At 36.1% G+C, this 13,620-nt stretch overlaps 1 protein-coding gene across 1 annotated transcript in view; it reads right to left on the bottom strand.

Moving 5' to 3' along the window:
* The window catches only part of TBC1D15 (TBC1 domain family member 15), a 2,197,436-nt gene that overhangs the window by 2,094,040 nt on the left and 89,776 nt on the right, over positions 1-13,620 (bottom strand). The window contains exon 3 of the mRNA XM_044057253.1: positions 6,161-6,259. Within this exon, the coding sequence (XP_043913188.1) occupies positions 6,161-6,259 (99 nt within the window). The remainder of the gene's footprint in view (positions 1-6,160; positions 6,260-13,620) is intronic.

Here is a 13,620-nt window from a genome sequence, read left to right as displayed (position 1 = left end):
ATGTGTCTTGCCAGGGCGTTATTCATGTCGACCCTACTTATACTATAGTTGTGTTCATATATTCTTTGTTTCAGCTTACGCTCGGTTTTCCCTATATAATAAGAGGGACATGACTCACAACATGCTACATAGACCACTGCCTTAGAATCGCAATTATGTCTCCCAGTAAGTTTGTATAAGCTCTCCCTAATCTTGATGTCAGTGCCTACTTTAATAAACCTACATTGAGGGCATGCTCCACATTTTTGCATACCTAATGGTTCACGACGTACGATTCTAACATCCTTATAACTACTCCTTTCCAGGATGTTTTTGAGATTCGAGCCTCTCCTATATGTGAACCCCGGTCTAGTGCCCAAAATTTTGCAAATCATTTGGTCTTCCAAAATGATTGCCCAGTTCTTAATAAGAATTTCCTTAATGGACTTAAAATCCAAGGAAAATGTGAACAAGAAGTTCAAGTGTTGGTTCATAGTTCGTCCTGGTGGCACCTCAGTCCGTGTTTCATTATTTCTGTCATTATAGACAATTTTTGAAAGGAGCGGCCTAAAATGCCCCAACTCCCTCTTTGTTTTTACGTCAATAATAATGTCAGTCAAAAGTGTATCCGGATAGCCCCTTCATAAAAACATGGATTTTAATTCCTCACATTCCTTATAAAAATCTAGATCTTCCGAGATCATTCTGGCTGCCCTTACGAGCTGACCTTTAACAACGGCCTTTTTCTGATGATATGGATGATTACTTGAATAATGTAAGACTGCATTGGAGTATGTGGGTTTTCTGTAGATGGTGGTCTTATATTGCCTCTTAGTACTATCTTTAGTTATCTTAACATCTAAACATGTAATATGATCAAAACCTACGGTGTATGTAAATTCAAGGAAATCTGTCATAGCTGTAATACTCGTTACAAAACATTGTATGAGTTCTGCCTCGTCCTTCCATACAAGGCACATATCGTCATACACCGTAGGTTTTGATCATATTACATATTTAGATGTTAAGATAACTAAAGATAGTACTAAGAGGCAATATAAGGCCACCATCTACAGAAAACCCACACACTCCAATGCATTCTTACATTATTCAAGTAATCATCCATATCATCAGAAAAAGGCTGTTGTTAAAGGTCAGCTCATAAGGGCAGCCAGAATGGTCTCGGAAGATCTAGATTTTTATAAGGAATGTGAGGAATTAAAATCCATGTTTTTGAGAAGGGGCTATCTGGATACACTTTTGACTGACAATATTATTGACGTAAAAACAAAGAGGGAGTTAGGGCATTTTAGGCCGCTCCTTTCAAGAATTGTCTATAATGACAGAAATAATGAAACACGGATTGAGGTGCCACCAGGACGAACTATGAACCAACACTTGAACTTCTTGTTCACATTTTCCTTGGATTTTAAGTCCATTAAGGAAATTCTTATTAAGAACTGGGCAATCATTTTGGAAGACCAAATGATTTGCAAAATTTTGGGCACTAGACCGGGGTTTCACATATAGGAGAGGCTCGAATATCAAAAACATCCTGGAAAGGAGTAGTTATAAGGATGTTAGAAGCTGCATCGTGAACCATTAGGTATGCGAAAATGTGGAGCATGCCCTCAATGTAGGTTTATTAAAGTAGGCACTGACATCAAGATTAGGGAGAGCGTATACAAACTTACTGGGAGATTCTAAGGCAGTGGTCTATGTAGCATGTTGTGAGTCATGCCCCTCTTATTATATAGGGAAAACCGAGCATAAGCTGAAACAAAGAATATATGAACACAACTATAGTTTAAGTAGGGTCGACATGAATAACGCCCTGGCAAGACACATAAAGGAGAATCCATCACATAAGTTTACTTTCGCAGTATTACAACAAATTCGATTAGACCCAAGAGGTGGACCGTGGCAATTATTACATGAGGAGCAAGAACTTTTATGGCAGATTAGGACTTCTGCATACATTTTTCCTGGGCTTAACGAATATGTTTTGATTAGCAGTATTTTAAAGTTAAAGGCGTTACGTAGGTGATGCAGGGGGGCCAAAATAAAGGTTTTTTATGTATACCAGTATTGTTATTAAAATATTAGATTATATTAGGTAATTTTTTATAATGATTTGATTTTTGTTTTATAGCATTAGTAGGATGTGGCGTTATGTGCACCCCTATTTTAAACATTTTATGTGCGTTTTCCTCCAATATTGTAGAAGCAAGCAGAAGTGCACAGGTTTGCTCATTATTTTAGGTTATTCTAGGCAACCTTGCATACGGAATTCATTGTTGTTAAACAATATCAGCATGACGTGGGGTCTTGTGCTTATTCATTATAAATGGGTTATGTGTGCTTCCCCTTATATAGTAGGAATAAGTATACTTCATTTAAAGTGATTAACCAAAGAGCGTAGATGTGGTTTTAAAAAACATATGCACAAAATTAGTAATTGATGGTTTTGCATATAGGGTAACAGTGTTCTTAAAATGTTTTTATATATTTTTTCATTTATAGTATATATCTGATCAGCAACATTTGGCTATTTTAAATATTGAGTTCTGTGTATTGACTAGCTGTGGAAATACTAAATAGTTTATTGATTTCATTAATTGAATAATTAGATACGTAACCTGTAATCAATGTATATATATATATATATATATATATATATATATATATATATATATATATATAAGGTTTGGTTTCATTTTTTAACTTTGTCTGAAGAAGTTGGGTCATGGATCCCTTCGAAAGCGCTAACTACAATAAAACAGTTTTTATCTAAATGCTGGTTCGTGACTGACAATAGGAAAAGCACCAACATTTCATCAGCTTGCCAGTTTGTTTTGAAATTGTTTGTTAAATTTCGATTGTGTCGTTGGTTCTAATGTAACAAACAATGACTTCATTATGTTTGATTTCCTAGACTTTATAAATCATTTGTGCTTGGTTTACTGAAACAATGTTCCATCATGCATAATCAAACGCACTTACTATCTGATTGAAAAGAAAGGGGAAAACATGCATGCCTCCCCATACACTTATATACCAACATGCTAAGGAAGGTTTCAATTCAGTTTACAGGAATGTCTAAATGATCAACAAGTGGGCATCATGGTTTGATTAAATCAAGTTTCAGGTAGCAGTAATGATCAAGTGTCTTCTGGTGCAATGATATCTGAACAAAGAACTTGCATCTTAATACAGAATTACACTTAAACATCTCACTGCTGCCACAATGCACTTTCCATTGGCAAAGGCATGTTAAATATAGTTCAGGCACGTCAATCTGTACCAAACAGAATCCTACAAATAAATCCAAACATGAATGCAAGCTTGAAGCTTCAATCAGCAGTCACTTTTAAAGTGCTCAAATGGTAGTTTGCTTTGCCAAAACATGCTGATGTACGATATAGACCTTTTTAACAGTAGCAAATTGAAAGTGAAATGTCTACACAAGAAAATAAAAATAAAAAAGGCAATGTATAATGTTTGAAAAAACATATCTGTATAAATCTAACAGTTATGTTCTACTTTCACATCTGTGTTAATCACTCAAAGAGAAAATATAAGTGTCTCTTCCCAAACATTTAAAAAACAGTAGGACAGTGCAAAGGGGCTCAAGTATATACAAGCATCATTGCACCAGTATTTTAATAGATCTCCTTCAGTATTCTTGTTAAAAGTCAAATAAAAAAATAATTCCCAAGGAGAAATGATTTTCAAAATTTGGAACAATGAACTGCTTAAAACATTGAGCCTTTATGCTGTGAAAGAAGGTAATTCTGACTAGCACAGAAAAGTACATACATTTCATCTGGAACATTTCATGAGATTAAACTTTTCTAACACTACATAATGTACAGTTTCAACAATTTTCAGTCATTAAAATAAAGTGTAATGTTTAAAGAATACCACTACACTGAGAAGTACATTAAATGTGAATGATTTAAAAGATTACTTGTGTGCCTGTGGAGGGAAAATAAACAAAGGAATATTTGGTCATAATCAATGGGGGAGGGGGTTAGTCTAGAATATTACAATAGAGAAACCCTGGAAGTAAGAAACCATTTGGTTTAGGAATGATGCAGAATTTAAGTAGGGGTAGAATTTCAGGGAAAAGTTTGGATTTGGGAGGGCTTTGGCAGAAATATTTTGCACAGACAGTAAATCAAGCCATGTAAAAAGAAAAGCAAAAACTGAAAAATGCTTTAAGAGCAACTGCAGAGAGAGATAAGGGCTTACGATACCTAAAAGCCACACATTTTCCTTCACAATGTTTTCCCTCCAAACACCTTTATTGAATTATCACTTGTGACATAGGCAAATTTACATTCATATAAAAGTAATCACACTTTAGTTAAACATTGTACTTCACATATATTGCTATATATCATACAACCTAAGCAACATTACATTTACTCAACTCCTGCCTTTTCTTTTAAACAAGAAGCATCTTTATTCAAGCATCACTTACTACGTAATGTTAGTGGAAATATGAACCTGTACAGGACCTGAAGTATAGCTACTAACCTTTTTTTTTTTTTTAAACCAGAAAGCTAGCAAATAAAGACTGTTACATGACTTGGGAAAGTTTACAAAAAATGCATGCATATGCTGGCAAAATTTTAAACTAGGTCTAACAGTCGCAGTATATGACACTTGTGACACACTGTCAGTCTTCACTTTTTAATACAATAAAACACAGCTTGTATAATTTACCATAAAAACTGAAATGTTAAACATTTTGCAAATAATTTTTCTGTACAGCGCAGGTTAAGAAAACGGTTTAATTTCTTTAAAAATAGGATTCAGAGCACAGTTTTATGATTGGGTTACAACAAGGTGTTTGACTTGGACCAAACAAATTGAACTGGTGAGTTGGCTGAAAGTAGGACTAAACTGGCAAAATGGACAGCTGTATGGCAAACTGGAACAAAGAAAGTTATGGAAAAATGGAAAGGGTCAGGAATTTGAAGTGCAATTGGAAGAATACCCACATGGGTCTGTGTTGAGTCCAGTGCTTATTAATATTTGCCTCAGGCAAGTCTGAGGGAATGGAGAAAATGATTAGCCTCTTTGCTGGTTATGAGAAGACAGACTCACAACAGTGCTGGAAAGAGGAAAGTCTTGCAAAGGATTTGGAAAGGCTAATAAAATGGAGAGAAGTGTTAAAGTCCAATACAAACAAATGAAAAGTACCGCACTTGTGCCACAACACCCAATGTGCCAGTGTCTCCTGAAAAGGAAAGAAGTGCAGTCAATAACAGAGCAGAAAAGAGCTATGGCAGTGCTGAGCAGACCTGGGTTCTATCACAGGTCCAGACTGAGGAGGCAGTGGTGGTAGCAGGAGGAATACGGGGGGGGCTCAGGCAGACAGACTTCCAAAGGCAGGGAGGTGGCACTTCCACTCTACAGAGCCTTGATCAACCCAGACATTGACTGTTGCATCCAGGTCTGAAGACCACGCAAGGAACAGAATTGTCAGGCTACTGGAATGAATCCAAAAGAAAGCTACCAGAGTAGTCTATGAGATTGATAAGAACAGACTTGGGAGGTCTTCAAATCTGAACCCAGGGCAGAAAGGGGAGCAAGATGTTGATGCAAAGGATCAAGTCAGGGAGATGTGAATTGGAAGTCATTTTGAACAGGAAGGACATGGGGGGGTGGCAGCAGAGACAGCAGACTGGGGACTACTCCCTAGATCTCCAAAAGTAACTTTTTCACATAGAATGTTATAGCCAAGGCAGAAAGGGGAGCAAGATGTTGATGCAAAGGATCAAGTCAGGGAGATGTGAACTGGAAGTCATTTTGAACAGGAAGGACATGGGGGGTGGCAGCAGAGACAGCAGACTAGGGACTAGCTACTCCCTAGATCTCCAAAAGTAATTTTTTCACATAGAATGTTATGGTCCCCTAAACTACTGGAAGTGGTGGTGGGGGGGAAACCCAAAGAGAAATTCAATAGGATATGGGACAGGTTGAAAAAGATTAAGGAGGCGGTAGGTAGACAGCAGCCTTTAATTAAAAATACAGACTAAATGGGCTTATTGTCTTCTGCTGTTAAGGAAATATAATGTAAAGGAACACAATCCACTTTTAAACACAAAGCAAAGCATACTTGATAAACACCATCTTCTTCACTATATCTACAGCATTAATATACAGTTACCTTATCAAGAATACGCAATACTCCAGGGTTGAGAGAATTATATTCATCTGTTCTTTCTGAAGAAGAATGGATATAGACACCATCTTGTTCATACAGGAACTGAAAAAGAAATACATTATTTGGTTAACCTTCCTAGCATAATAATCATCATCTTTTTTTTTTAAATCACCAAAGACATAGACAAATATACATTAAAATAAGAAAAAACACAAACAATTATCAAACATGTTTCCAGTTACATATATTATACATCACATACATTTTTATAATTATCATCAGTCCAATATATAGTCGTCCTATATGGACAGACTCAAAAAACTCCAATTATTCTCTGTCTCATATAGCCTACTTGGAGGCAATCTCTGCTTGACTTACAAATCCATGTCTGATCCAGCTCTTTTAGAAATGCTACATCTAAAGAAATCCCAATCCCTCCGCACCACATGCTCCAGAGACCTCAACCTCAATACCACAATCAACAGAACAAGCTGGAGGGACAGGTTCATAACCCAGACACTGCCCATGCTATGGAATAGACGTCCCTTACATGTCAGACAGAGCATCTCACTGGCCCTCTTCAAGAAAATCTTGATGAGTGGATGGAAACAGAAAATTCATCCCGGGGATCAGTCCAGTGGCTCTACTCGACAGAGGCAATGGGAACTAAGGTTGGGTGGCACGATGCCAGGGTAATCCTATGGGCTAGGCTTGTAAAGGCTCCAGGGCCATTAGCATAGTACACACCTATGAACCTATTACATAAACTGCTCAATTAATTTCTTCCCCTAAACCTCACTCCTCCTCCAAAACATTATTCTGCATATACTGATCCCCCAATTTCCCTTTATTTCAATGTAATTTGTTCCTTCCCTTTTCGAAAGATCCAGATTCCATTGTTTTATCTCTGTTACAATATTCAATACTTCAAATACAGTTGGTTTAGACTTTGATTACCATTTTCTAGTAATTGCTTTTTTGGCAGACACCAGAATTAAACTTAATAAGACCTTACCATGTCTAGCCAGTTCAGATCCTGTGTCCCAACTCAAAAAAATAATTTCCTTAGTTACACCAATTTGCTCGCCCAGTATCTCTGACAGAGCAGTCTGCAGGGAATCTTTAAAATCTGCCAACTCACTACACTCCCAGAAAATATATTCCCAATTACCTCTTTCTTCCCCATCACACCTCCAACATTTGCTGTCTACCGGAGGAAAAATTATTTGGAGTTTACTTGGGGTATAAAATAGCTATGTAAATACTTCCAAGCAAAGTTCCTAAATCTTCTAGATTTTGTTGCATATTTGAGAGACATACATATATCAACCCATCGTTTCTTTATGAACTGATTATCCAATTTCTCTTCCCAATCTTTTCTAACCTCCTCTGATTGATTCTTATAGTTGCTATATATATTTTGTATGCTCTATTAATTACTCCTTTTTAACAGCAGCTTCTGTTCTAGATTCTACTAAAAACTCTACAAGTACTAGTCTTTCACTTATGACCACCCCCATTTCTTTCTCTTTGCCTATACTCTAATATCAATCCTTAAAAGGGAAGGCAATCTGTAGCCTGCAGTCCAAATAAATTCTTGGCCTCTTCCCATTCTATTAGCTTTCCCTCTCTAATTATTTGCTCCCAATACCTTGGTTCTTTTGCCAGTTTTCTCCAATAGCTTCGAGCACTCCCTCTTGCCTGTTGTCTGCATCCCTAATTGCAGTCAACTCTATTGGCAGACTTTCTCCATTCCATCTTAGAATACTTTCTGCTACTTTATGAACATAGTATTCCATATTGTTATTGTTATTCACATTAAGGGTGTGCATCCAAAATCCTAGTCTCTTCTTGTTTCTTGAACATCCTTCCTGCTTCATCATCATCCCTTTCCACTGTGAATTATGGATTTTTGCTTATGCTATGTATAGGAGCCTTAACTGTGTAGCTCTGAAATACCCCTTCAAACTGGGTATTCACAAACTGCCTTGTTCAATTGGAAGATTCACCTTATCCCACTTGACTCTTGCCGTCTTCCCCTACCAGATAAAATCCTTTGGCTCTTTATTAATTGCCATCTGCGAGTACTCCATGGTTGATAAAAATATGCCTGACCTATGTATAAAACTAAAAGGACTAAATATTTTAACTGCTTATATCTTGCTATCCATATCCATATAACAGAGCTTCCAATTTCTCAGTTTTTGTATTATCTTTTATTTAGTCTCTTCCTACATATCCTTACGTGTCACACCAGAATCTTTCTTAATCCAGACTAAGTACTTCATTTTATCAGGTCCCCATAAATATGGATATTGCTGAACCAGTTTGTGTGGGTACATAATTTACAGCTATTGTCTTTGTTTTAGCTTCATTAATTTTATATCACAATAAGATTTGAAACTGCCTCAAAATGTTCCACAACACTGAAATGTCCTTTTCTGGTTTTATCACGTATAAAATATCATCTGCAATAGAGAGCGCTTTTCTGGACTACCATACCAAATACATCCTTACATTTCTGAGTCTCTTATTTTCTTTGCCAATGGTTCCAAATATAGTCCTAATAACAAAGGGGAAGGAGGACACCCCTGCCTGGTTCCATTGCTCAAACAGACATTATCTGAGAAGAAACCACCCTTTAAATTTCACCTCTAATCCCTCATTTATTCTCCTAATCAACCTTATAATTTTTATCAGAAAATGAAAATGCTTCCATCACCCTGCTCATAAACTCCCAGCTTAGTCTACAAATACTTTCTCAGCATCAACAGTGGTATTTTCTCACATTCAGCTTCCCTCTGGATCATCAATGTTCTTTTAATGTTGTCAAAATGTTAGTCTCCCCACCACAAAACCACGAGTAATATCTATTAATTTTGGCATCACCTTTGCTATTCTTTTAGCTATTATAGACAAACACTATAATCATGTTTTAAGATTGAAATGAGCTTGTATGAAGCTGGATTTGATGGTTTTTTACCCTCTTTAGGTATTACAGCCACCACTGCTTTCTTCTAGGATATTGGTGCTTCTCCTCCTCTTAAAAATATTGTTAAAAAAACTTCCAGATCTTTATCAGTTTTTCCCCTCCTAGTTTCCAACCTTCCACAGGAATGCCATGTACTATTCCTGGATAAATTTCTTTGGATTGATTATACAACACCACTTTTATCTTATCTCCTCCTATCCCATTAGCAATTGAGCCTCATCTACCTCTAAACTTGGCATATTTAATTCTTACATAAACATTTCCATTTGTACCGTTTCTTGATTTCCATATTTATCTGCTTTATACAGACTTTCATAAAATTTCCGAAATATTTCTAGTACCTCTACAGAATCCCTTGTTATCTTCCTTGTTAAAGGCTCCCTAAGCTTGGCGACGACCCTTTCTACTTTTTGTTGCCCAAGTCATTGCACTAAAAGTTTGTGCTCTGGCGTTACTATCAATAAACAGTTGCTTAATCTTTCTAAACTTATACATATTCATTTCTGCTTAACATTCTGCAATTGTTCCTCTTGTTCTGTAAGATTCCCCCTGTTCTTCATAAAAAAACGGCACAAGCACCACAATTTCACTAAAACCAAGTCCAAGGTACTCAGGAAAGATATCACCAACAACACAGATCCAGTTGAAGCAGTTTTAATAAAAAATAAAAACACTCACATAAACGCATAGACTTTAAAACAACAGCATTTTCGTTTCTACCCAGCAGACTATCGTATGTGGATGGACAACTACAATGATGCTTTTATACATTTCTAAAACACAAGTTAACCAAGTTTCCCCCTGTTCTGCAATACTTTAACATCTGTCAGTCCCTCTGAATAATTCTTATTACGTCTTGGCCATATCTCTATTTTATTTCCACCTTATTTTTAAACTCCACTTTAATTTTCTCCCACTCCCTAGCTACATTTTCAGAGCAATTTCTATCTTCTCTAATAACTCCCAAATTATTTCCACTACCCATTCCTTAAATTCCTCTCTTTTCAATACATAGGTGGGAAAGTGCCAATGTCTCATTTTTTATTTCATTGCCCCACTTCTTTTAGTTGTTATTGGTGCGGGATCTGAAATGGTTATTGGATGCTTATCAAAACGTTCTTTCTAGCCTAGCCCAGTTTTTGTATCTTGCAGAATAATATGTAAATTCACTCCAAACTCCTACTACTGAACTCACATTTCCATGCCAAATATTTTCATACATTTCTTCATGAATCTGCCCTTTTTTTATATTTTCCCTTCTGCCCCCTGGCATATATTCACTGCTACAAGTAATATTCCCTGCTGAAGACTGATTATTTCTCCCTGAAATTTCTTAACCTCCATTATAGCAATTTTAGGTGGAATTTAAATACATGCCAGTATAATCCTCCTTCCTTGCCAGTAGCTCCTTAGTACTACAACTCTACCATTATTACCTTTTTCATCCTGTTCTTTCACTGCTGGAGATCCTCTTGTAATTAATGTAAGTACTCGTCCTTTACTTTGTCCAACATATTGCACTGAATAACTATCCTGAAAACCTTTCTTGATCAAATACTTTTGGAAAGAATTGAACATGCGAGTCTCCAGTAGCATAGCTATTTGCACTCTACATTTTTAATATACTTCATGACTTTCTTTTGTATTTACCTGCAAGACCATTAACAGTTAAAAATATTATATAAAACATTATATTAAAAAGTTATTATTCCCACCTTTTATTTGTAAAAGCTTTTTTTCTTAAGTGTCTTGTTCCAGCTTTTTTGTTACATTCATACACTAATCTTTGACAGGTTGATTTTTATACAGTTTCTTATCATATTCATTTGAGCCTATGTCACATCTTACAAAACTTTCTGTTTTACGGAAAGTTCTCCAACAAAACAAATACATCTCCAATGCACGCCTAAAACCTATTAACTTAATACTAAACACACAAAAAAAAAACTATGTACATCTTCAAATATTGAAGTTTTACCCTCCTAATAGGAACAATTGTCTCAAACTGACAGCCACACATGGTATAGCTTATGTTTCTGCCAAGTGCTGTCTGGTTTTGTCTCATCTTCATTGCTCTCACAGAATGGGAAACTCTTGAATACTTTTAGAAAACATTTATCTCCTAGTCACTGAAAGAAAGAAGCATTCAGATTGTCTCCATGGAGACACGAGAAACAAATAGAGTTACTTCTACAAGCACTTACTTATTTATTTGCTAGTGGAAAGCTTTACTATATTCAATATTCATTTTTTTTGTTTTTTTTTTAATTCGCTTTCTCTTAAAATTGGTTACTAGATCAAGCCAAGGGATTTAATCCAGTAATTCACTTATGCAAGAATAAGAAAAAGTACATACTTTTTTTCTTGTATCATACTCTTTTGATCAGACATTTACTTTTTTTTTTTTTTTTTTTACATTGCAGTGCCTAAATTTCTTAAAATTGAACAAGGAGAAAGAGAAAAGGAAGAAAACAGGGGCACTTGTTTACATTTGTATCCCCATTACACTTAACTGAAAAAAAACAGTAGTACCTTTATAGTGCAAGTTAAGAACAAAATGTTGTTTTACTTAGTTTATTCTTTCATTTCTCTTCCCTTCTCCTAAGTGTTCCTCCAAACATTAATGACGTGAAGCAGGGCATATGTTTTTGAGTCCCCTGCAAATTTAACAAAAATCAAAAAAAGTCCAATATTTCCAGGTTTTCTTCTTCTGTCAGGTTTCACAAATATAAATGTGGGATTACAAAACATTAATTTGTCAATTTCCGAGTTGCGGGTTTTATTCCTGTATATCGTCAACTTCCAAATCCATTCTCCGCTTCCTTTCCAAAGTACCATTGGTTCTTCTAGTTAACTCTTGTGCTTTTTTCTGTCTCTGAAGTATTTTCTGTTAAAACATTAGAAAATGTTTCATTAGTACAGTCTCTCTGTGGTCTACTACCAGAAGAACAAGAAGCAGAATCTCCTTCTGTCTCATAGCTCACTTTTTGTTAGACATACTTCTGTATTTCCTCCTAAGCATTTTCTGCATCAAAAATGTATTTGTCCCTCTGAAAGAATATTTTGAAGATAGCTGGGTACACCAATTTGAATCTCATACCTGCTTCTCATCATTCCCTGATTACTGGAATAAATTTACTCGTCTTCTGCCTGGTGTAGAGTGAGTAATCATTTTCCACAAACACTCGACTGCCTCCCACTTTTAGTAATTTGTTCTTCAGCCAGTTTTTTGCTGGCAGGATTGCATGGCCAGGACTGGAGCATACACAAAATGTGCCCTTTCAATTAACAACTGCTGTGGAGTACCAGTCCAGCTGTTTATTTATGCTTTCATAAAATTAATACAGTCCGTTCCTTCCAACTTCACTGGTACAGCAGAAAAATCTCAGGTTTTCCCAATGTGCTCTATCCTCTAATTCTATTTTTTTAAAACATTTCTTGAGCAGTCTCATATTCAGCCAGTCTTTTCTTCATTTTGACCTCTGATTTTTGTAATGTTATCACCTCATCTGAATAACTGTTTAAAGCTACTTTCATTTTTTTCCAGCATTTTATTTGTGTTGATGCACTCCCATCAGTGCTTTCATTTATTTTAATCAGCTCCGAGTACATTTGACTTATTTTTTTCTCTAGGTTACTATAAAGTCATGTCTTATACCAAAGCTGCAGCTTGCACTGCTTTTTGCTGAACAGCTGCAGAATTCTTCCCAGTCAGCACTTTTTCTCCTCACCTATGGTGATCAATTTTCTTTCATGTTCTCTGAATTTCTTTTTTGCTGGCATCCAGACAGTGCACTTACTAGCCAGTTACTGAAATTTACCCAAAATTATGAGTTTACTGTCTTTCTCTTCTGAGTTTCTGTTCTCACATTGGGAGAGCTGAAATTAAGCTGTTACTCAATGTGCAGCCATCTTGGAAGTCTCCACATTTGATATTTGGTCTAATGATAGAGTCTTGTTTGTCTATATTTAGGATCATAGCAAATATACGACAGCCAAGTCTTGCAACCATTGATGCCTTGCCAGTGCCAACCCTTAGTGCATACTTTTCTCTCTCTCTCGAGGAGGCCAGTCAAGCCTGGGGTGAACTTATGAATTCCCATACAATCATGCAGGTCCTGCCTGAAGAAATATTAAGCATCACACTGCTTAATTTTCAGGGGGAAAGACTATTCCAAAGTTGGAGAAGGCACAGTGCAATAAACTTGCTCTCTCCACATTGTTCTTAATTGTCCATAGCTTCAAATGCTAAACTAAGTTCATGTGCTGCTTTAGTAGACTTGATAGCATTTTTCAGTTTTAGTTAAATTCCTGATTATCCTTTATATAATGAATACATCATTCTACTGTATAGTTTAAGGAAATGTTTTACTGTAGGATATATTTACTTTGTTGGCCTTCTGGGGGAGGGGGCAGTAGTTTTTAAATTTCTCATTATATTTAGATCTGGATGGGACTGCCCGTTCTACAT

The sequence above is a fragment of the Protopterus annectens genome, chromosome 15.part0 (assembly GCF_019279795.1).
Source record: "Protopterus annectens isolate FY-2018-M chromosome 15.part0, PAN1.0, whole genome shotgun sequence".
NCBI lineage: Eukaryota > Metazoa > Chordata > Ceratodontiformes > Protopteridae > Protopterus > Protopterus annectens.
Note: the sequence above shows the minus strand (reverse complement) of the source record. Positions and strands in the feature narration are given on the sequence as shown.